Genomic DNA, 23,683 nt, shown 5'->3' with positions numbered 1-23,683 from the left:
GAGACTTTGTGGAGACTATCTAATTAATACCCTTCTTGATTTGAACCGATCAGTTATGGACAACGTAAGTTGATTGATCTCTTTGTGGTCATTTGCTCAGTAGGATTACAAGGTTGGTTTCATGCAAATTGCGCATTTGAATAGTTGCTGCGAACGTTTTTATAAATCAAATAATGTTTTTGTCCAATCAAAAAATCAACTAGAAAGAGAAGAAAACAGAGAGTACAATAGCAAGAAGACAATATATTTCATCATTTTTACCATATTGTTATGCATATAAACTTACTGAGCATGCAAATAACTACCATAATACAATAAATAGAAAATTAATTCATGAACCTCATTCTCATCCACTCACATATACCCCATATTGTATTCAATTTACAATATAATAAAATCATTATTTAAACAATTACCGGTAATATAATATGTATGATCGAAGGTATAATGTTCAAACTATTTTAAAAAAAAAATTATTACTCTACCGTATTATACTACATACTTTACCTAATATTTATAGTGAAACGAGTATAATTTTATCAAATATAAAATATAAATACAACAAAATACTTTAAATGATTACACAATTTTCTTTAAATTGCACTATGCCACCATGTATATTAGATCATGAAACTATCCTATGCCATTACATTAGGTGTCTCCTCACTCCTCAGGCACATATAACTTAATGAATATTCACATTTAGCACATAAATTGTTGCCAACAAATTTATTTTCTCTTTAGTTTATATGATTTTTTTTATTTTATTTATTTATTTCATTTTTTTTTATATCTCATGCAAAATTGTAACAAAGTAAAAAATAGTGTTTGGGATTAACAGTGAAGAGAGTCAACGTAGGATAAGGGAGAGAGCGCAGGGCTCGAGAATATTTACTGCATCCATTGGGAATAGAAAAACATCCCCTTTTTTTCTCTTCTCTCTTTTCTTTATTTGCTTTTCCATCAATTTTTGTTTTGTCCTAATTGAATTTTTTCCTTTTCCTTTTTTATTTGTAAAACATATTATAGTACCAATATACTTTCTCCAACTATTATAGCCTAAAGAGTCAAATAACGGTTTAATGACATGAAATGACTCTTTCAAATAGAAAAGCATAGGTTTGAGCCCCTATGAGAGGTCATATGTTCAAGCCTCAGTAGAGAGATGTTGATTATTTGTGCATTAGTAAGTTGAAAAAGTAATTTGAAGTTATGAACAGAAATTACATTGTAACAGAATCAATATTTTACATGGTTAAAAATAATATCTATTATTGTAATGATTCATCGACATTCTATTGGCACCTAAAAAGTCTATATGCAAAAAAAAATTCCTCGTATAATTTAATTATAAACCTAGAAATTTTGTGTGTATCTATATATATAATAGATGGAAAATAATAAAGTGATTTGCTAATGCTCTTTAAAAGCAGAGACATGGAATAAGGTCAAGATAAAATTGTGGTATTAATCATGCTTAGAGATCCACAACATGTACTTACTAGTTGACATAATGGAGTGTAAAGGCCGTGAAATTCAGCAAATACAAAGCCTAATTAATTACTACGTTTAAGAATGATTAAATTAAGATTTAGGACGACATACTTTCGAGATAAAGTAGGAAAGGTTTTGTTGGCTTTTACCACATTTCATGTGAATGTTCCTCCTCTTTTTCTTTTTTTTTTCTTACTAGAGAAATTAATTCTCACTATCTAAGAGTTTGCATGCAATAATTTTACTATTTACAATAATTAAAAAATTTCACTATGTACAATAATTAAAAAATTTCACTTAATAATAGGTAAATCGTAAATTATATTTAAAAGATCTTATACAACAAATTAGATCAAAAAGATGTTGACAAAAGTCAAACTCGTAACTTTTAAATATAAACCTTAGAGGCTACAAAGCTATATGTTTGTAGATGAACATGGTGTTGTCTGTTTGTCTGAGAATTACAGTATTAGGTAGAGTGTAATATGCATGCAGTCTTGGGATGAAGGTCTCTAGGTAAAATAAAGGGGGTCAAATAGTAATTAATGGATTTTCTTGGGCCCCTAAAAATCAAATTATCAAAGTATTATTATTTAATTTCAATCATATCATTGTCTCACATTCTTCAAAATTAAAGTAAAGAGATATAGTAAACCATGCATGACAGCGTGAGAGAGGAGGTATGCGAGTGCGACAATACATTTAAAAAAAAAATAAATGGAACTTAAATAAAAATAAGTTTAGCAATGTATCAAACTTAATCACCTCACCAACCAATGAGAATTGGGTTGATGGGTTCTTCAACTAGTCTAAAACTCTATCTTAACACACCTTCACAAAAATGATAAATTGTTCAAAATTTAGTGGTACGTAAGAATTACCATAATTTTCATTGCCAATCGCATTACCAATAACTTCCACTTCACCAAAAATCAATCATATATCTATATGGGCTCTTATTCTTTCTCTCTGCGGGCCGGCTCTGGGCAAGGGCAGGCTAAGCCCTTGCCCGGGGCCCATGCTTAGAAGGGGGTCATACTATGGCCTTGTATTGTAGACTTTGGGTCAAAAATAATTTTTAAGTTTTATATTTGTTGTTTACACATTTATGTTATTACAATGCAGTATCTATTCAAACTATTGAAGCACAAGAATCAGTATTGCCTTCACTGAGACTCGAACCCACCACCTCCCGTATAAAGGGATGGGCTTGATGCCACTCGACCACAAGGTCCTTGGCATCAAGTTATTTATTTACATGTGCAGAAAGTCAAAAACCGTTAACCAATGCAATGTGAACTTGGTCCATGGTATAACAATTGTCATCTTATCCCATATATATAGTCATTCTCTCTCTCTCTAATAAATATAAATAATAATAATAGCGTGTTAGATACACTGTCGTGGCAATAAGATTAGCATTACAAGCTGTAGGCAAGTTGTGGTCCGGGTGCGATACGTATTTAAAAAAATGTATATATATTGCGGAGTATAAGTTATTATAATTAAGATGTGATTAGGAATAATTAGGGGCACTAATTAGGGCGTCCTCACGTGCATTGATTAAGACAAGACGATGCTTCTAATCATCAATAGAGATAAACCCGTGATTTAGACAGTATTAGTGTGAATCCCACTTTCACCCCTAAAGCTGTTTGTGTGATTAAAGAATGGAGCTCCTTCAGTTTATGTCTTGTCAAACAGCTGCTTACCACACTTTTATTTCCCCCCTTCATTTTTTTTCAGCTTATACATCGAACCCCATTTTGACCATTCTTTCCACATCTTATCCAATAATCTCACTCTCTTAATTACAACAAAAACTAATTATATATGTTTATTAGTTGGGTGTTATGTGCTTATGTTGTGTCAAGAATATTGAATCGGCTTTTGTGTATGAGTTGTCACTATTCCTTGACCCCCTTGTGTTTCTTAGACCTTTTGACTATGTGAAACTGATTTGAAATCTTGCTTTTGTTTAATAGCTTGCAGAAAATATAAATTGGACTAGAAAGAATTATGTGATGGAATGAGATGAGAATTACGTTTTATTCACTCGACCAGTTATTTTCTTTTTGAAGTGATTTTGTTATGTTAAATTATGAACTTAAAAATAAGAAGTAATTTGAATACAGTTAGTTATTGAGAGCATGCATATATTACAATAAGACAAATCTAGATTCGAGTGGTGTGATGATTTAATATCTATACTAAGAGTGTCGCGTCCCACTATCTAGACACAATCATCAAGTAACAACTTCGAGGTGATGTATGTCTTGCGTAGTTTCGCATAATTACACTCCATGGATATATAACACAAAATGTTGTATGACATACATGCTGGGACTTTCGAGTTTGGCCCATAATGGCGATATACAAAGCCTATATTGTATTCTCCGGTCCTATATGACATTTGAAGTACGCCTCTTGACCTGCTAGATCAATAAACCAGCCTCACCTTGACAACCCACCAACCGTTGGAGTGTCCTCCCAGTTGTCCCCTATCATATTGGTAAACTGCCAAACTGGTCTCAGTGATGCAATATGCTTACTTCTAAGTGGGTCACCCATCTTGTGACTGTTGTAACTCAAAATCAATTGATGATAAGTAGGTGAATATCAATCATTTAACTACACCCCTCTATGATAAGCCACAACACCACGTCTCGAGCCGAGCATGGGCTCAACTCAGCCCACCCTGTCGACGCCCAACAACCCCCCTCCCAGCATGGTTGCCTGACTCGGTCTTTAGCATATGCGCCCAAACCCATGACCTCGGCTCGGATACCAATTAATTTATCTTAATGCTGCACTATACTTATTTTACAGTGAGTCACCCATCATGTGACTGTTGTAAGTCAAACACGCTTAACACAGAGTTCTTTGACTATTTGGTTACCATATCCTACTTAAAACCAATTGGTGATAAGTAGATAGACATTAGCCATTTAACCACATCACTCCATGATAAGCCACAACGTCACGTTTCGAATCGAGCAATGACCTAACTCGGTCCACCCGGTCGACGCTAAATGTCAAACTTATGTGTGACTGTGTTACGGATCTTAACTTTTGAAACGGGTCGGATCGATTATATATAGTTGCTTGTTAAAATCATAATACTTATTATTACAGAAAATTCAATACTAATTTAAAATAAATAATTAAATTGTTATTTATGATAGATATTATAATATTTATATATGAAATTTTGATACTATTTCGATTAAAATAATTGTTACTAATGAATAATGATATATATTGTAATATTTATAATTGAAAGTGTAATATAATACTTACAAAATATAATTCTAATGTAAAATTGTGTTAATATTTAGGATAAAATTGATTGTCACTTATGATAAATGTAATATTTTTCTACAACTTAATTCGGCTCAGGAACAAGATTTTTTGAGACGATATAACTAAGTTTTTACCTATTTTTTATATAAAAAAAAAATTAATTCTCAACGAGCCATGAGTTTCCCTGGTAATTAGGCTCTGATAATTTGTTCATTGTCGGCGGAAAAACAAAAACAAACAAAAAGAAAATAAAATAAAAATCCGAGGTTAAACAAACCTATGCTGCTTATCCAAACAGGCTGTGAAAAGAGATTAAAGAAACCAGCAAGTAATAGATCAATCATTAGATTCAACCAAAACATTACTTACATACATACTTAAAATCCCTCAAAATCTTTCGCGAATGCCGTGGAAATTTTGGCACCATCTTCAACCTTTCAAAATTAAAGCACCTACCATTATTTCTTTCTTCTTTAATTTTTCTTTTCTTCCCTCCATCGCTTTCAAAGCTCGCTTGAAAGGCTCAAGAATCTTTCACAGTTCCAGAAAATGACGTTCTTCAACTCAATTAATCTTGATTAGTGCGTCCCAAAACATCCTTAATCACTATACGATGATTTAATTAAATTAGTTCCTTAATTCTTGTGTTTTACTGTTTATTTGTACTGCATACCTAAATATACGACATGAAAACTGAGTTTTCTCTGCGCTGTTTGGGTCGTAGCTGGAAATTAAACCGACCAAATATTATGTGTATCATATGATTTGTTCCCCAAGAATCTGTGGCATTAATGGATGTATGCATTGCATTGATTGGGAGCCACTATACAACATAGTATACACAATAAATGTATGTATAGGTTTTGGTATTTTCTTAGGAGCATCCATCGATCGACCTTCGTTATTTCCCATTGATCTGTTGCTGTCAAGGGGTTGACCTAAGAAATGTAGACATCATTTTCTTTGTGGTAATTGAAAGGTTGGGAAAAGGAAGGGGATTATGGTGATATAAAGTCGGTTTTTAAGGAATTGACGGTGAGATTTAAAGATACGCATTGAGAAATTATATGTTGATAACTATTTCTAGAGAAAGAGGTCACACCAATTGTTATTTTAGTCTATTTTTTATGATATTGGTGTCTGGCTAATTTATTATTTGCTAGATTCTTTAATTTAGCATTTATTCATGCCACAATTTTGAAACTAGGCCAAATGAAGGGATGGTGATTTTGTTCTTTGAAGTATACTTTTTATCTATCAACTATATTAGAGAAAAAGGTCAAGTAGAGGCCCTCAAACTATACACGAATGTGCAATTATGCTCCTAAGTTAATGATTTAATTTATCTTTCTTATAACATTGGATGACATGTTTGATCGTTTTCTCATTATACTATCATCACTTTTTTAACACTTAATTATGTACAAAGTAACTTTTTTCAACTCTCAATCACTACCAAAAAATTTTTAACCCTAACATAATTAATGGATTGAATAAGTCACTTTACAGACAATTAAGAGACAAAAAAGACAATGTATTTGATTAATGTATAAAAAAAATATTATTTTCTTATAATTTAAGAACAAAAAAGTGTCATTTTCTCTCATAATAAAATTTTGCAATAACAAGTCTAAAAATGAATCTTTTAAATGGTGATGTTTTTGTATTTGGATTTTTTTTTCAAAACAAATTTTCTTATCCACCTAGGTATATATATAAGTAGTACATACGTTGTCAATATGTTAAACAAGTCTCATTTTTTTTTCTTTATTTCTTATTTAAAAAAAAATCTTTTTGGATACCTGTGTAATGTCTTGTCTATATTTTCATTAGATTATCATTGATCCTAGAAAAATTAAGAACAACAATCGAAGTAGTATAAGTCAAAGATAAAATGATTACGCATAGAATTAGAGTGGAATACGAGGCGTTTTGTGCAAATTAAAATATATACAACCTCCCCACGATGAAAGGCATCCATTTGTTTATACACTAGTGATTTTTTTATACACAATATATTCAATTTAATTCATGGGAAAAAAGAAACATAAATATTTTATTAAAAAACACTTTGCCACCTAAATTTTAGAGAAAAACTCACATTGAGAAACTCAGTTGAATTGGTCAGGCAATTAGCTTGATAATAATAAAAATAACACTTTTAATTGTTTATGCATACATGTTACTACCAATTAGCATGTAGTGTTATGTCACTCTAATTATCATTTACAATTATTTTGTAAATAATTAGAGGGTAAAATGTGATGATAATATTATAGATTGATGATTTTTTTTTTCTTTTAAATAACTCAAATAGAAAAGTTGTCATTTTCCCTATTATACATTTATACATACACATAATTTTTACTATTAACATTTACCGTGTTAGTGAAAATCGAAAAAAGGGTTACAGCCGCGGCATGGTCACAGTCACTATGTTGACGTCCGTTGATTGGTCCGTGATGGGATAACAGCTGAAATTGGTGTAAATTAGTGTTACCACATTTGGTTGATTTCTTGGTTTCATTGAAAAATAGTGAAAAAAATTGAAATAATAAAATACTAAAATTGGGAGGGGTAGGGTGTGGTTGGGGGTAGGGGGAGGAGTCTTAATTATGGGGGAACGGTCAATAAAAAGTAGAGCGTGTTTTCCGGTGCAAGGACGAATAAGCAAAAGCTGATGCTCCGCCACGTGGACGCTTGGTGGCCGTGCGATTACCATGCAAGGGCGGAGATTCCATCCTAGTTGATGAGATTTTTATCGCCAACTGCAAGAGAACTGTAGAAGAGTGGAAAGATTTTCTGCACAAGAACCCAGTCCTCTGTTGCAGACAAAGTATAGTTAGTACTGCCTTCGTAGTGACATGTGAGAGAAAGAGAGTGAGATAGGGATAGAGATAGAGAGAGAAAGTCATATGATGTTGTGAATGTATAGAGATAGAGAGAGAAAGAGAAAGGTGGAAGATCAAAGATGCAGTGCAGAGAGATTTGTGGTACTGTTGTTGTTGGTATATGTTGGGGGGTGGTTATTGTCTTAAATTGAGGTTTGGTTGCAGTGTCCATGGCGGCGTTGCAGAGCCGTGACTTTAATGCACCCTCAATCCACCAAACGAGGTCTGAAACAAGCTAAAGAAGAGGCATCATCCCCATCAGACTTTACCCTAATCAAAATCTCCAGAAACTACTCAACCAAAAAACTCATCTTTTTTATATATAGATATAGATAGATACACACGTAGATAGTGTTAGGGCGGGCTGGGTAGGGGGAAGGGGAGAGGGGGTTGAGGATATGGTGTCAAAATTGAGGGTAAATATAGGTTTTATTAGGAGTAGAAAATTATGTCTGGTTTTTTCAGCTTAGGAGGAGGGCCAGGAAACAAAGACCCGCAGGTTCAAGAGCAAGGCGAAGACCAAAACCTAGGAGCTACAAACAACAACAATAGTAGCTTGTATTTGTTCAAGAATGAGGAGATCTACAACAAGGGTTTCGAGCTATGGCAACAATACTACCATATGCATCAACAACGTGCGCATCACGTGCACCACCACCACCCTCATCTAGTCGATTTCTCCGTAGGCGTCGGCGCCGCCGCCCCGCCTAACAACCCCGCCGCCGCAGGCGGCGGCGGGAGCAGTAGTAGCAGCGGAAATCTCGTCGGTGATGATCAAAACCAATCCGCCGGCGCCGGATATTCCTTCAGATCATCTTCTTCAGGATTTAGAGTTATGCGGCCGAGCAGCGGCGGGGCTAGCGGCGGGGTTAACTGCCAGGACTGTGGAAACCAAGCCAAGAAAGATTGCACACACATGAGGTGCAGAACTTGCTGTAAGAGCAGAGGCTTTCAGTGCCAGACGCACGTGAAGAGCACGTGGGTTCCCGCCGCCAAACGCCGCGAGCGTCAGCAACACCTCGCCTCCCTCCAGCAACAAAATCTCAGCCTCGGCGCCGCCGCCGCCGACAACGCGAAACGACAACGAGAGAGCCCTTCTTCCCTCGTTTGTACTCGTCTACCCACCACCTCGTCAGGTAACATCAATTCCACTGCTTAACAACAATTCTAATCAATCAATTAATGTCACGAAACTTATAAATCAAGAAATGCTCTCCCACGAATGATGAGAGAGAGAGAGAGATAAGGGGAAGATAGAATAGAAGGAGATAGAGATGAGGATTTGGATGAATTGAAGGTGTACCAGATAATAGTGTACTAGCTAGCAAACATATAACGTGATCATAATTCCTTGCGTGTTGTGTGGTATGGAACGAAAGACCAACAACCATCATGTTCTTTTCCCCACTTCCACTATTTCTCAGTAAACCTGACGCAAAAGTCTTGGGGCTCCCAGAAAATGATGTTTTTCCTCTTTTCTTTCCTCTCCTGCTTGTATTTTCAAGAATGTCTTTTTTTTTTTTGGGGGAAAAATATGAAACAATTCAACAACCTTATTTAACTTTTTCTTGTACTACGTGTGTATATGTGTGGACTAGGGTTAGAAGTGGGGACGCATTATCCAGCCGAGGTGAATTCTCCGGCGGTGTTTCGCTGCGTAAAAGTGAGCGCAATGGATGACGAGGTGGACCAGTATGCCTACCAGACGGCGGTCAGTATTGGGGGCCACGTTTTCAAGGGAATTCTGTACGATCAAGGCCCGGAGAACCGCTACAACTCCTCCTCCGTTCCCGGCGAGAGCTCCTCCGCCGCCGCCCAGCACCACCAACCGCTCAATCTAATCTCCGGCGCCACCGCTAGCCACCACCAACACCAACAACCGGCCATCACAATGCTCGACCCATCACTATACCCCACTCCGCTCACTGCAATCATGGCTGGTACGCAATTCTTTCCACCACCCAGACCTTAGCTCAAACCTATTTGGGTTTAATTTCCACGGCGGTTCAAGTGTAGATTAATTAATTTCCTTTGCCATTTCATTTCCACTTCTTTTTTTTTTTTTTTTTTTTTTTGTGGAATATTGGAACTAGAAAACGGAAACCATTTGTATGAATGAATCTAGAGACAAGTGATGATGGATGGCTGGTTGGGATGTATGAATGAATATTAATTGTTCTTCTTTTGATTGAATCATGTCTGTCATGAATGCATGGTGCAGTTAGGTTCTGCAACAGCCGCCCAGAATCAACTGATACATTATAACTTATTATCCCCGGAATTAAGTCTCTGTTGGACTGTCTCACTGTGAAACGTGTACTATAAAAACGTTTTAGAAGATTTGCTATGCATTAATTATGTTACTTAATATTCATAAACTGTGGGATTAGTATTTTATGGCAGCAGACATGTGGATATATGGCTGAGTGTTGCAATTCAACTAACCGTACCTGGTATATTTTCTGTGTTTGTTCTTCCTAGGTTTTTCTACTTTCTGGGTGATTTGCAATTTGCTTTCTGCTACATTTTTGAACTCGATGCTGCTTTTTTCCCAGTTTACCCGTTTGCTTGCCGGATCATATCAGATCACCATTTCTGCATTTTTTTAAAAAGAAAGAAGAATAAGGAGAAAATTCAGAATATTATTTTATTGTGCTAGTTTCAAGATTCTGATGATTTCCTTGCTCTCTTTTCTATGCCGATTTGAGGTGGAGATTTATAATAATAATAATAATAATAATAATTGTAAAGAAAGAGAGATAAGAATGCATGCAATGACAGATGATTCCAGTCCCCTAATACTTAGTGCAAGAACTTTCTCCCATTGCTCCGAATGTGGTAGTCAAGTGAAAGTATGATCACGAGTTTGATTCTTGCTTATAATACTTGTATAATTTACGGGTTAGGATTTAAGTAGTAATTGCTTGGAAAAATGATTGTATCTCATTCTCACATCTCCATAGATGGTGATTATTGCCTTACTCTCCACTTTTTTTTTTTTTTTTTGTTTAAGAATAAAATTGTTGGGAAATCAATGATTGAAATTATTTGGTTGAAAAACATAGAGGTTTGCCTTAGCTTCATCCTAGATAAGAAGGGGGAGAAGTAATGATTGGTGCTAGGGCTTGTGCAACAATGCAAAGGATAGTGTGTTATCATCAATGCATTTGAATTTATTACCCTATTTTGTATTTTTCCACCATTAAATCAATGCATTTGAATTTAGGGTGTACCAAGTTTTTTTTATATTCTTTTTTTTTTGTTTCATTTAATAAAAATCTACATATAGGGGTTTTAGTCATGCACTCATGCCCATATCATTTTTCTGGATTTAGTACTATTGTATTTAATGCTTTCGATATCTCATCTTATATCAGTTATGTGTATGGTTTGACTAACGATGTTTGAGTAAAGTTATTTATTACATTTTAATTTTTTGTAACATTTAGTTTATTATTTAAAATTATATATTTATAAGCTATATTAAGTGTACTATTAAAAACAAAAGATACAAGTTTATAAGTTATATATTAGAGAAAATAACATTTAAAAATTTAGTTTAACGAGTAAATATTTATCATTTTTTATAGTATTGGAATGCTTGACAAAATTTGTCCAGTTCAATAAATTCATTCTTATTTGCATTTGAAGATATGTTTTCCTATATTTATGTGCTCAATTAAATATCATAATATAATTTTACTAGATGATACAAATATTAGTACATTAATTAATACTGTAATCTTTTAATGGGATAGTAGGATATGTAGAACTTCTTCTCATACCATTTCTATGAGAGACTAGATATATAACATTATATATGAAACATTAACATTTGGTATCATTAAATTAGTCTTATCTTACCAGATATGGATACTAAAACTGTCTAAAAGATATAAATGAATGACAAATAATATTTAATTGTTTGAACATTCACGTTAATTCTTCCCAAACAAATATTCATGTTAATTGTAGTTTGAACTGGATGCCATCCCAAAAAAGTGGGTATACATCAATACATGTTACACAAGGAATGCGATTTTTTTTAATACTACTGACTCTGTTACAATGCAGTATCTGTTCATAACTATTTTCTTAATCTACTAAAGCACAAAGAGTCTTCATAACTATTTTCTTAATCTACTAAAGCACAAAGAGTCAATATTGTCATCACTGAGACTCGAACTCACCCCTTTCATATGAGAGTACAACCGGGTGTCACTAGACTACAATGTTTTGGCAGGGAATGTGATTTTTAATTACCTAACCTAAACTTTGAAAGTTTGATTTACGTGCCAATCACTATCGTGTGTCATGAAAATTCGATCCAGTTGGATTGAGTGAGAACGAATATGATTTAGATTGGGTGCAAAATTACCATATGGATCTATAGGACTATATATACATGCTGCTACTTTCTTTAATTTTGTTGGAATTATTATTATATGCATGTGATGCTTATCAAAAAGAGATATAAAATCTAAAGGTTGATGTTGTTGAGGCAGTATACGATATGGCATATTGAGAGGTGCCTTAGGGCTAGCCTTCTTGATTTGGTATGTTATGTTAGGACTTAGGAGGAACAGAAAACCAACGGAGACCCTTTCAATCCCCCTCTATTGGATATTTCAATACGTGCCCATAACGCGTACGGTCCACCTTTTTTTTTTTTTTTTAATAATTGTTTATCGCATGTTTTGTTTATGAAATAAATTTTAATAACATGAATACTTTTGAATGAGAAGGAAGAAGAGCGATGCTCCATTTTAGATGTATTTTGTGAGTCAAACATGTTGTTAGGATACACAATTTTCAGTTTAGAGTGTGATTGGTTTGAACATGTGAATCGGAATCAGAATGAAATCAAATACTTAATGATATGGATTTTGGTGAAAGTAGTAGTATTTTACTATGAGTGGCATGAGGCTTAGAAGTAATATAATATATCTTAGTTTAGTATTTTACGAGATGTATCAAATTAACCAAAGGTCAAGGGTTTAATCATTGGCTTAGGTATGGAGCAGCCATAAATCTCTATGGTAGTTGTCCCACCTAATAGAGGTGCCTACAATCTAGTGAGGGAATTAGTCACTGTGTCTGATTGTGAAAACCTGAACTACACCCAAAAACCATGAATTTTTCAAAATTAAAAAGAGTTCAAGAATTAAATTCGTGACTTTTTAATACAAAAATATACTCTATTCACTCAATCTCCTCCATCGATAGACCCACATATATTTTTCCTTCTGTCTCTTGCAACCTTTTTCATCCTTGGCCCCTTTTTGGTAGCTATCTTCACGTGGGTTTGGATAGTGCGTTGGCAATGACATTTAAACACCCTCGTATGACGACTTAGTATAGCTTCCTGCTTTTTCTGTGTCGCATTCAACTATCAAAGGACTTGCTGATGTTGATGATCCAATTTCATAGTCTTTGAGTAATTTGTCTCAATCATTCTCGAGAATAATTGAAAAAAATGTTTTCTTCATTAACGTTGTTAGTAATATTATATCCGTAATTCCGTAAAGGTATATGTTATAGTGGTTGTCGGTGTCGAGTATTTATGTGAGGCGTACTAGTTGAATGGAACGTTTGTAGGGCTGGATTTGTATTCTAGTGTCATTAATGTTGAAATAAATAGTCCATAAATGAAATATGGGGTAGAACAGTATAGAGAATATAGGTCTTATGATGATCCACTCGGGATTGGGGGGAAAGGACAAGTCATATTCAATGTATTTATGCTTCATAACTTAAAACAGAATGAAAAAGACGAGAAACAATTGTTGTTCAACTACTAACTACCATTTCAAGAATTCAAGATGGTGAAGAGGATTTAGGGCTCGTTTGGCTCGCATCAGACCCAAACTGCAGTAAATTAATTCTCTGGATTTTTGTTGGTATGCACATGAAATCTTTCATATGTTAAATATAGGTATTGGAGTAATTGGGTGTGGCCCAATCCTGTTGGGCTTAGCCATGGTTGGAGATTGGAGAATGAACAGAAGTGTTTTCATTCTTTTCTTAATTTCTTTGATTTTCTCCAAAAGTTCATATGATGTTGGGCTTAGAAACCTCAGACAACCCAAAAGAATGTAACAGAGTTGGGCTACATAAGCACTGAATGAAAACAGATCATATTAAAGCAAAAGACATGTTTAATTAAGCATTGTCTGCAGAAAGACAAATTGGAGTATGTTGTTTGGAATGTTTAAATGAGCACAGGTTGCCTTTCGATATTTACAGACAACAAAAACAACCTTGTGAGACAAATCTTAACCAGGCCTGTTGTTACTAGTGCTTAACAGTATTGACAGCAGTGACAGTTGAGACCATGGAATCCACCCCACAGACATCATGCCCCCTGCAGATCTTGTAATATCCATCCTCTCCCCAGTTTTCTCCCCACGAATTCTTGATGATCCAGTAAGGCTTGTTCTTGAGCCTAATCGGGGCGTATCCAGCTGCACCATACCCGACCAACAGCACTCCGTGATCCAAATTCTTGCTGCAAATGTACGGGCACGAAACTCCTCCTATGTATGTCTGCATGAAAACAGCATTGATTCCCACTGCAATTTAACAACAAAATCAAGAGTTAGGTTCTTCATTCACTTGTAACGATGTTTAAATCATAAGCAAAAGGTTCGAGCTTTTGAGGTTTGGGTGGGTGGGTAAACTACCTGAAAGGGGACCGTGCTTAACAAGATTAGCAGCGATTTGATCTTCATCTAGAGAGACTACACTGAAGTTAGCAACAGACGCAACAATCTTGTTTTTGTCAAATTTGCAAGTTCCATCAATCCCAGTGTAAGGATAATCTGATTCGCGTTCAAGACCGCCAGCAGTAAGTGCATACTCATATGCAGTGGTCATAAGCCCTCCGTTACACCCTGCATCACATGCATCACGCTCCTCAGGGTCACACTGCAAATAAGAGAAAGATTAGGCTGTTAAGACAGGAAATGATTGATTGAGTTGCAACGCAGAAGAAACAACTAAAACTGCAACAAACACCTCTTTAACTAAAAAGCCATGTATTCATTAACAATCATTATATGACTTGCTGTATATTCACCAAAAGAAACAACAAACTGGAACAGAGCTTCTCCAATCTTAGATCTGCTAGACTGCAATGACTAAATTTCCGTAGTGCCATTAAATTCAATTCATCTGCCATATACCCCTAATCTTTTATTTTCAGAGTGACAATGGAAACCCACAATCACTACCCAATGGTGTGCAGGTAATTCATGCCTCGTGATCCTAGCCAGCATGGAACCAAAAGAGGTAAACCCGGGTTCAAACTAAGAAGACTAATAGGTTACCCAGCGAGGAGTCAAACTCAGCCTGACAAACTTGGCTGAAGTTTGCCACATATACAGCTAATCTTGCCTTTATAAGATGAACATCTAACCATAATCTATCAACTAAAACACCCAGAAAACTGTGCTTAAACTAGAGGCAACTAGTATGGCAAATGCATCCATAGAATTGGCAAAACTAATACCAAAGATTTAGACTAAAATAACAAGGTATTCTGAAAGTTGTCTATGAACTTATACAATATGAATATGAATCATAAGTAATAAGGGAGAGACAATACAATCAATTACTTTACAAACACTATAAAACAAAAGCATAATACTCTGCATGTATGTCAATTAATGAAATTGAAGGCAAAAAAAGCACGAACCATATGATCGCAGTCCACGAGCTGCTGTTCACTGAGACTAACCAGCTCTCCGGTAGCCAGAAAGTGAGCCCCTTCCAAAGCTCCGGTGGTACTAAAAGACCAGCACGATCCGCAAGAACCCTAAAAAGCTTCATCGGAGTCAGAAAACAAATATATCTGTATATGGGCTAAAAGAAACAGAACTGAAAGTTATTAAAAAAGAAAATAAATAAATAAATAAATAAAAGACCTGATTTTTTACGCCGGTGACGGCGCCATGGTCGCGCCAGTCGAAATCGGTGGGCAGATTGTCAGTAGGGAGGATCGGGGCTTTGTTAGCGTCGGCGGGGAGCCTGAGCCTGAGCTTCTTGGCGCGGCTCTTGTGGACCCCATGGAAGGTGCTGCGGAACTCCTTGGGAGTAAGATCGGAGAATTTCGTGACGCCGTGGACGGCGGAGGGGTCCAGGAGCTGGTGGCGCTTGGCGCGGCGCAAGTTAGCCTTAAACACCGAGAATCTGTAATCGTGCTCCTCCTGCGTACCGTAGCTCTTCCCGTACTTGCTCTTGAACAACGAGAAGTGGTGATCGGCGTTGAGCAGAGAATCGTCGTCGTCTTCCGACACAACCTGCCGGATCAAAGGGTCCTCGGCGGCGCGTACAAACGACGCAGAGGCTAATCCAATGATCATGAGAGAGAGGAGAAAAAATCGATCCATTTTTTAGTGGGTAAAGGTTCAATGGAGGTTGAAGAAACGGAGTGGGAGAAGTGAATATAAAGAGTGGGAGTGTTTGCTTTCGGAGAATTTTATATTATCCACTTGGTCGTAGCGTATTTGAACACGTTTCCGATGATTATTGGTCCTATTTTATCTGCAACGAATGCGAAGTTGCTTCGGTATGGGCCGAAAATGTAAATTTTTTTTTTGAAAACACCGAAAATGTAATTTAATCACTCTATATAAAATATCCAAGGAAGAGGCATCATGAGTGACGTCTGATGTTAGGAATATGACAACAAAAGGGATCCCTTATCCATGGATACAAACGTGACAGCTACCGTCGAAAGAGACCTGCCTTATTATTATATACGGAGTTCATCACTTTCTTTATTGATTATTAAAGTTGTTCAATTTGTCTTTAACTATGTAATTTTTACTTAAAATGATTCATCAACTATTAAAATTTTATCCTTTTAATTTCGACTATCGACTATCAAAGTTGCTCAATTTAGTTTATAAGCTATGCAATTTTTACCTAAAATAGTTCGTTCAGTTTTTCCGATAAGCTTATCATAGGCTTCAATTTCAGCATTTGGAACAATAAATCTTCTGGTCACATTCAATTTGGCGATTTCAACTTCCTGATTATTTAAGCTTCGGGAGAAGAATAGTATTTAACCTTTTAGTAATCATGTCTAAACACTTTAATTTAACCATTTACCATATACATATCAAATATTCCACTCAAAGGTGACGGCAAAAAGAAACATAAAAATTAAAAATTAAAAAAACAAGGGAAAATGGCACTTTTTCCCCATATGTTATGTGCATATAGCACTTTTCACCCCTATGTTATTAAAGTGGCAGTTTTCCCCCCTCAGTTATTTTAAAAGTGATAGTTTTTCCCCCTGAAATGTTAAATTGACATTTTTGCCATTAAAAATAACCATTTCATTTATTTTATATTACTAAATAGTATGGATGGTTACAGTTACGATTCATAACCGAAAAAATAAAATAAAATAATTGTTAAATTTAGACTATTTTTAAATAAGAAATAAAATTATAAAAATAAATAAGTTTTGATTGGCGATTCAAAATCGAAATTGGAACCGAACCGTACCGATTTATCAAAATAAGTGTTTGATTATTTTCACTATATAAGACTGTGGTTCAGTTTCGGTTTACCGTTCAACAATTATTTAATTTTATTTTTTCGGTTTTGAATTGTAACCAGAATCGTCCATACTATTTCAGTATGATTGCTACAATATTTGCTTAGGTTCGAACCGAATCGTGATCATCCATACATATAAGTAATAATTTGTTGGAGAAGAAAAATAAATGAAATAATTATTTTAAGGGTAAAAATGTCAATTTAACATTTCAGGAGGAAAACTGCCACTTTAATAACATAGGGAAAAAAGTGCTATATGCACATAACATAGGGGGAAAAAGTGCCATTTTCCCAAAAAACAATAATCCCCATCCAGTTCGTTCAAACTAATTTACATCCTTCTCCTAATTGATAGACTTTGGCATCAACTGACAACTTCACTGAAAATCTTGTAAATATGAACCTTCAGCCACATTCTGGTTGTTCTTCAGTATATGGTGTCTCATATCAATACATCTCAAATTTCATAAACTGGAGAAGAGAAAATCAAAATGTAAGTAAATTGTAGAGCTAGCCAACAAGCAGTTGCTCATAAGTTGAATGATAAATTCAAATGAATCCAAACACGTGCGATATACAAATTAAAGCATCACGAATAAGCAAAAATACAAATAAATTAAGACAACATCTTACCGCTCCACATACGGGACAAGTTTCACTTCTTTCCTCCCACTCAAATATGCAACTCAAGTGGTAATGGTGAGAACACTTGGTGATTATTTTGGGATTCTCAAATGTATACTCTGCAAAGACAAAGCTCACAGTTAAACCAGTGATTATATTATACTACTTTTATAGAAAGTAAATAATTAAAGTTAGAGAAATGCCTTCAAGACATGTAGGGCAAACATCCTCGATATTATCATTTGAGGATGGAACTGAACATTGTACAACATCGAACGTTAACAAGGGTTTCTTAGGTTCAACCTCCAATATGATCCGTTCGATTTTTCCAGTAAGCTTCTCGTGGGCTTCAACAATTCTTTTGGTCGCATTCAATTTGGCGACTTCAACTTCCTGATTATTTGAAGATCTCAAGCTGGGATTACTATTGTTTGGTATCACCTCCGGATTATTTGAAGATGTCACACTTTGATAGCGATTAGTGCGAAGGCGAGATTGGGTTCCCACCCCGCAAAATAGAGCTTGAACCTGCAAGCAAGCCATGTTTTATTAGGCAATCCTCAATTATTTTTTTATGCTTTTTATTTTTAATGTTTGTACTTAACAAGAATATATTAGGCATTACAAATAAAAAATAAATAATAAATAATCCTCATACAAAAGCTTAAACGAAACAAGTATTTTAATTAATTTATTAGGTCATATAATTCTTATACGTCTAAGTCATCACACCAATAAAGATGTTAATTAATTTTTCTTGCAAAATTATATAACTAGATTCCAAGAAAAAAAATAAAATTGGGGGAAAGGGCAAGAGGTTTAAAATATATGCACCTTGGTCATTAAATTAACACAACAATTTAAATGACGAGATTCACTCGCAGCATCTGAGGTAGCATTGTTGGAGACACCGAAACAAGAACAGGCAGATCCCATGATGCCGTGGCTGAAATTTTACTGCACAAATCCTCCCCTCTCCAGAACAACTCAATAGACACAACCTAAAAATTTTCAAGAAAAACAAAAAAGTAAAAAAGGGAATGAAACCCCTCAAAAAGGACTGATCACGTAAAGAAATTGAACAAATCATATTCTCAACAGAGCCGATTGTTCTCCCCATCTGATTTGATATGTCTGATTAGGTTAATGAAGGTGGACTAAAGTTGTTTTTAATTTAATTTTTCATAATGTTGATTTTGGATATTAGATATACTCAGGGTTTTATTGTAGAAATTTAAAAATATTCCATACCCAAAGTCAATGATCAAACCCTTAATGTTTAATTATAGATACATGAGTCCCTTCTACTCAATCACACCACCAGGTTATTACTATTATTTTTTTAAAAAATCTACTAATTTTTTCGTATTGTTAAGGCCGGGTTTAGTATTAGTATATGAAATTTATATAGTATTCTAGATAGATAAAATAGGACATAGAGAATAATAAGAAAAAAATAATTTCTTGTAAAATTGCATGCAAAACCTAATGTTGATTATTCATAAAAATAAGGAATATTTAACAGAGAATAGAAAACATGAAAAAGAATTAGATAATTTGCATTGAAAGAAAGAATACCGTGGGAAGAAGAAGAAGACCGTTGTTTGAGAAGAAGTAGTTGACAAAACACCGATGTTGGAAACTTGGATTCTATTGAGGACGACGAGTAAGGGCAAGCTAATTAAGGTTTTTGGACCGAGGAATCAGCAGCTCATCAGTAAATCTTTTCAATTCTTTAATTGTTTGGAAGAAAATTGTGATCTGGTGGAGGGTTAGAGGATTAAGTGATTCTGTTTATATAATTATAAGATTTTTCACAATCCTACTTTGATTATAACTCTAAAGTCTCAGGTTATGAATAAGTGTGATGTGTGATGCCAATAATATTTAGGAAAGAAATAACTGCCAATTATCTTACTATAGCTAAAATAGCAATTAAGCTATATATTTGACCTCAAAAAGTTTATTGTTAAACTTAAAAAAAAATTTAAATTTACCTTCTTTTTTTTTTTTTGAAAACATTAAATTCACCTTTAATCAGCAAGAATTGATAATATTACAAATTTTTGTTGGAAATTTTGTTTTTGAAATTAGATTTAAAAAAAAAAAAAGGAAGGTTGTGTGCGCTAGAAATAATTAACCGCCTCTTAGCGCGCTGGATAGTGGATACGAGCCCTAATCTGGGCCGGTCAGATCTAGTCCAGTCCAGTCCAGTCAAACTGCTTCATCAGACAACTTCACCGTCGAAACTAACACGACTGAAAGAGAAAAGAGAACGAAAATCCACAGAAAGCAAAATTCGAGGGAGAATCGGGAATGGAAGACGATCATGGTAACAGCGCCACCACAGCCGTGGACACGGTCAAGGCCGAGAGATTGGTGTGGCTTATGAAGTGTCCTCTACTCGTCTCCAAATCATGGCAGTCTCAGGCCACCGCCTCCTCATCAGACACGCCGCCGGTAGCTAAAGTTGTCGTTTCTCTCGATCTTATTCCTAAGAAGAATCCCGACGCTCCCGATGATCCTCCCGTTGATCAACCTCCCGAAGTAATGATCTCAATCTCTCTTTAATACTTGCATATATCTACGGCTTAATACTAGCATTCGACAGGTAATCTCTGAGGATTTGACTGTTCTAACTCTGCAATTTTCAGTTATTGTTTTTATTTATTTGAGATACTGTGTTGTGTGCTGAGAAATTGTTTTAGTTGTAAATTTGAGTAGTTCTTTGCTTCTCCATATATTTATTGGGGTGAGAAGCTGTGTTAATTTACTTCATTGCTTTGTGTATTTATTATCAGTTCACAATGGAAATGATTGGCAATGAAGGTGGGAACGCACCAAAACGTTACTGCTTGAACAAGTCAAATGACTTCGTCCCAATGTGTATATTCTCAGAGTCAAGTCAAGGTGAGGAGTGTGGTTCATTAGTTTCTTTAACTAGGTATGGATGGTTTTTATTTTAAGCTGGTAATCATAATTAGTTGAATGTTGTGTTATGCTCTTTTGCAGCAAAGGTTGCCGCGGAAGGAAAAGTTGAGTTTAAATTTGACATGAAGCCAGACAATCCGAATATGGAAGAGTACAGAAAGCTGTGTCGTGAAAGAACCAACAAATCAATGGTCAAGAACAGGCAAATTCAGGTAGAGTAGATCATGTCCTATTTCAGTAATTTTCTCTTACATTTGTGGCTTCAGCAAGTGTCTCATAGTCTTTTTTGCATTTGATTTGGTTTCAACTAGGTCATTGATAATGATCGTGGAGTAAACATGAGGCCCATGCCTGGAATGTTTGGAATGATTGCATCCAGTTCTAAGGTACTTAGAATTTCATTCTAGATGTTACCTGAATATTGTTAAATTTTTGCAGTTGGGGTTGGACCACTTAACACATCTGGAAAATACTATGTTGACTTTGATTTCCAACTTGTGTTGTTTCATGACTTCGCGAGTAAACCCTGTCGTAATTTTCAATTCTGGAATCATCATTAAAAAATTGTCTCAAAATAGTGTTTAATATGGTTTCCTATGAGTCTTTTTATACATAGAATGCTTACTATTGCTATCTATGAACCTGTGTAACCAAAGAATGTTTGAATATGGTGGAGAAATATGCATTTTGTCTGTGTCCACAAGAAACGACCTATGTGGCTGTGCTCCATGATCTCCTTCCAGTACATGTAAGCTTGTGTAATTAGGATAATGTATGGCCTCTTTAATTTAAATCTTTCTCTGCAGGAGAAGAAGAAAGCAGCTCCAGTTAAGGCTCCTGAGGTCAAAAGAACTAGGAGGGACCGTGGTGAACTGGAAGATATCATGTTTAAACTTTTTGAAAGACAACCTAATTGGACCTTGAAGAATCTAGTCCTAGAGACAGATCAACCTGCAGTATGTTTTCTTTCCAGTTGACAGCTTCCTATTTTGTGATCATATAGCCAAATACTAAACTGCCTGTTGTCTTGTTGAGATGTGTTATAATCTCAGTTGCAATCCAAATGGTTTATTACTTGCCGGTTGCTATGAGTAATTGCTTTGTTTGAGTGTAAAATTTACTCTCTATTTCTTTTTTTGGAGCTCATAATACAACCCCGGAAAGAACTGAATGCTTGAATAGGGGGAAGGGATGGTTGGTGGGTTGGACAAAGAGAGATTATGTTTCCTTTTAGTGTTGTTTGACTGTATCAAGAAACAACACTGGCTAATTGGTTTTTTAATTGGCACACAGCAATTTCTGAAGGAGATACTAAATGAGCTGTGTGTATACAATAAGAGGGGAGCAAACCAAGGTACTTACGAGCTAAAGCCTGAGTACAAGAAATCTGCAGAGGATGCAGGTGCTGAATAATAGCCTTCTTTCTCTGACTGTATATTAGACTTGCGAAGCAAGAATGAGTCGTTAATCATGAGTTCCAAATGATCAGAGGTATACTTTAGTTTTTCAAAAGTCAATTGTATTGCACTGGTGGATATTGTTGTTTATCTTGGAAAAGAGGTAGAGGACCACGAATGTGCCCATATAATGACATACACTATAATTCATTCTCAGCTTTACCTTATAGATTCATATTCTCTTGTTTCCATTTTTTAAAAATCCTGTCGTAATTCTGTATTTATTATAGATTGTATAAATGTGTGTATTTAATTCTACATTTGTTTTTCAACTACGCTTGTCTTTCAAAAATGTTTTATCACTATAACCCTGTAATTTTTGGTGGTTTATTATGTTCAAATGTAGTATAGAATAATTGAGTCTTAAGCATTTTGAGATAAATTGGATCTTCTCTTTCTCTTGGTATAACTGGTAACTTGGTAAGGGGTAAAGTTGATTTGAAATGGCTTATTAGGTTAAGTTGAAAATACATGCTAATTTACTACAATTGGGCTAGAAACTAAAGATACGAGTTCTTGGTATTATTGGATGGTTGGAATTTGTGACATTTGCTACCTTTTGCAAAATACAGATGTATAAACAGATTATAACTATCTTTTTAGGAGTGGGACAATCTTTTGTGATGGTACACAAATGAAATGTGGGCATTTAGTTTGCATGGAAGGGAGTATTTAATCTATGAAGCAGTCCCTACTCCTCTTAATTTCCCTTGGGCTTTGGGCTTATTTTCTGCCATAACAAACAGTGCCTACTCTTTTGAAATGGAAATTTAATGACGTTACTATATTATTTCTTTGTATCAAGTAATTAGGCACTCACCTTATATTTGATCAGAAAAGTTTCATTGTTATAGACCAAGAAGATTCTTTATTATGTTTGGTATTGCTTCCATAAAGTCACGTGAGGTCAATTTGGCTCTCTAGGTTGACTGCAAATATGCTGCTTCATAAATGCAAGTATATCTTCTAACAAACAGTTATGTTTGGTATTTTTGTTCACGTGTACTCATATATCCAAGGCCTACATAAAGGCTGTCTACTGTTGACTGTAAATCTGTAATAATGCTTTATGACAATTCAAATAGGCGCTCTATCAAACAGTTTTGTCTGGTATTGATTCTGTATAGTCATATATGTTAGGCCTATGTAAAGGCCCTCTAGGGTTGTTAGTAATAATGCATTTCCATCATTGCAAATATGTGTTTTATCAAACCATGGCCCATTTTACTTCTTCTTCCAGAGCATTTGAATGACCAAAATGTAAAATGTGGCCCATTTTACTTTTTATTTAACACTGATGTCTGGGACTGGGTTAACAATGCTAACAAGTGTATTGGGAATATTAGTATTGTACTATTGTTCTTTATAATGGATACATACTAATTGTTTGGAGCTCCCCCGCTGGAATGCCAA

At 35.1% G+C, this 23,683-nt stretch overlaps 3 protein-coding genes and 1 long non-coding RNA gene across 4 annotated transcripts; 2 read left to right on the top strand and 2 right to left on the bottom strand.

Moving 5' to 3' along the window:
- Positions 1–8,093: 8,093 nt before the first annotated feature.
- On the top strand, positions 8,094–9,960 carry LOC116017651 (protein EXPRESSION OF TERPENOIDS 1-like). The gene is made up of 2 exons (XM_031258276.1): positions 8,094–8,824; positions 9,287–9,960. The coding sequence occupies exons 1-2, from the start codon at positions 8,137–8,139 to the stop codon at positions 9,658–9,660; spliced, it is 1,062 nt and encodes a 353-aa protein (XP_031114136.1). The 5' UTR covers positions 8,094–8,136; the 3' UTR covers positions 9,661–9,960.
- On the bottom strand, positions 8,223–9,280 carry LOC116017663. Its single transcript, XR_004097943.1, has 2 exons — positions 8,992–9,280; positions 8,223–8,839 (listed from the first exon to the last, which is right to left on the bottom strand). It is a non-coding gene; the product is annotated as an uncharacterized LOC116017663 (long non-coding RNA).
- Positions 9,961–13,809: 3,849 nt separating the features above from the next.
- LOC116029565 (cysteine proteinase 1-like) lies at positions 13,810–16,126 on the bottom strand. Its single transcript, XM_031271619.1, has 4 exons — positions 15,614–16,126; positions 15,385–15,504; positions 14,372–14,615; positions 13,810–14,260 (listed from the first exon to the last, which is right to left on the bottom strand). The coding sequence occupies exons 1-4, from the start codon at positions 16,076–16,078 to the stop codon at positions 13,983–13,985; spliced, it is 1,107 nt and encodes a 368-aa protein (XP_031127479.1). The 5' UTR covers positions 16,079–16,126; the 3' UTR covers positions 13,810–13,982.
- Positions 16,127–20,063: 3,937 nt separating this feature from the next.
- LOC116018576 (general transcription factor IIF subunit 2-like) lies at positions 20,064–22,528 on the top strand. The gene is made up of 6 exons (XM_031258632.1): positions 20,064–20,429; positions 20,684–20,792; positions 20,895–21,025; positions 21,125–21,199; positions 21,620–21,769; positions 22,107–22,528. Exons 1-6 carry the CDS (start codon positions 20,199–20,201, stop codon positions 22,224–22,226), a joined length of 816 nt encoding a protein of 271 aa, XP_031114492.1. The 5' UTR covers positions 20,064–20,198; the 3' UTR covers positions 22,227–22,528.
- Positions 22,529–23,683: the final 1,155 nt, after the last annotated feature.

Source organism: Ipomoea triloba, chromosome 1 (assembly GCF_003576645.1).
Source record: "Ipomoea triloba cultivar NCNSP0323 chromosome 1, ASM357664v1".
Taxonomy (NCBI): domain Eukaryota; kingdom Viridiplantae; phylum Streptophyta; class Magnoliopsida; order Solanales; family Convolvulaceae; genus Ipomoea; species Ipomoea triloba.
This window is presented reverse-complemented; position numbering and strand designations above follow the sequence as displayed.

Coding starts and splice junctions, on each gene's coding strand:
- LOC116018576 (XM_031258632.1), top strand. CDS start 20,199: ATGGAAGACGATCATGGTAACAGCGCCACCACAGCCGTGGACACGGTC. Junction 21,026..21,124: donor TCAAGAACAGGCAAATTCAG/GTAGAGTAGATC, acceptor GGTTTCAACTAG/GTCATTGATAATGATCGTGG. Junction 21,770..22,106: donor TAGAGACAGATCAACCTGCA/GTATGTTTTCTT, acceptor ATTGGCACACAG/CAATTTCTGAAGGAGATACT.
- LOC116017651 (XM_031258276.1), top strand. CDS start 8,137: ATGTCTGGTTTTTTCAGCTTAGGAGGAGGGCCAGGAAACAAAGACCCG. Junction 8,825..9,286: donor TCTACCCACCACCTCGTCAG/GTAACATCAATT, acceptor TGTGTGGACTAG/GGTTAGAAGTGGGGACGCAT.
- LOC116029565 (XM_031271619.1), bottom strand. CDS start 16,078: ATGGATCGATTTTTTCTCCTCTCTCTCATGATCATTGGATTAGCCTCT. Junction 15,505..15,613: donor TCACCGGCGTAAAAAATCAG/GTCTTTTATTTA, acceptor GAAGCTTTTTAG/GGTTCTTGCGGATCGTGCTG. Junction 14,616..15,384: donor TCGTGGACTGCGATCATATG/GTTCGTGCTTTT, acceptor TCTTATTTGCAG/TGTGACCCTGAGGAGCGTGA.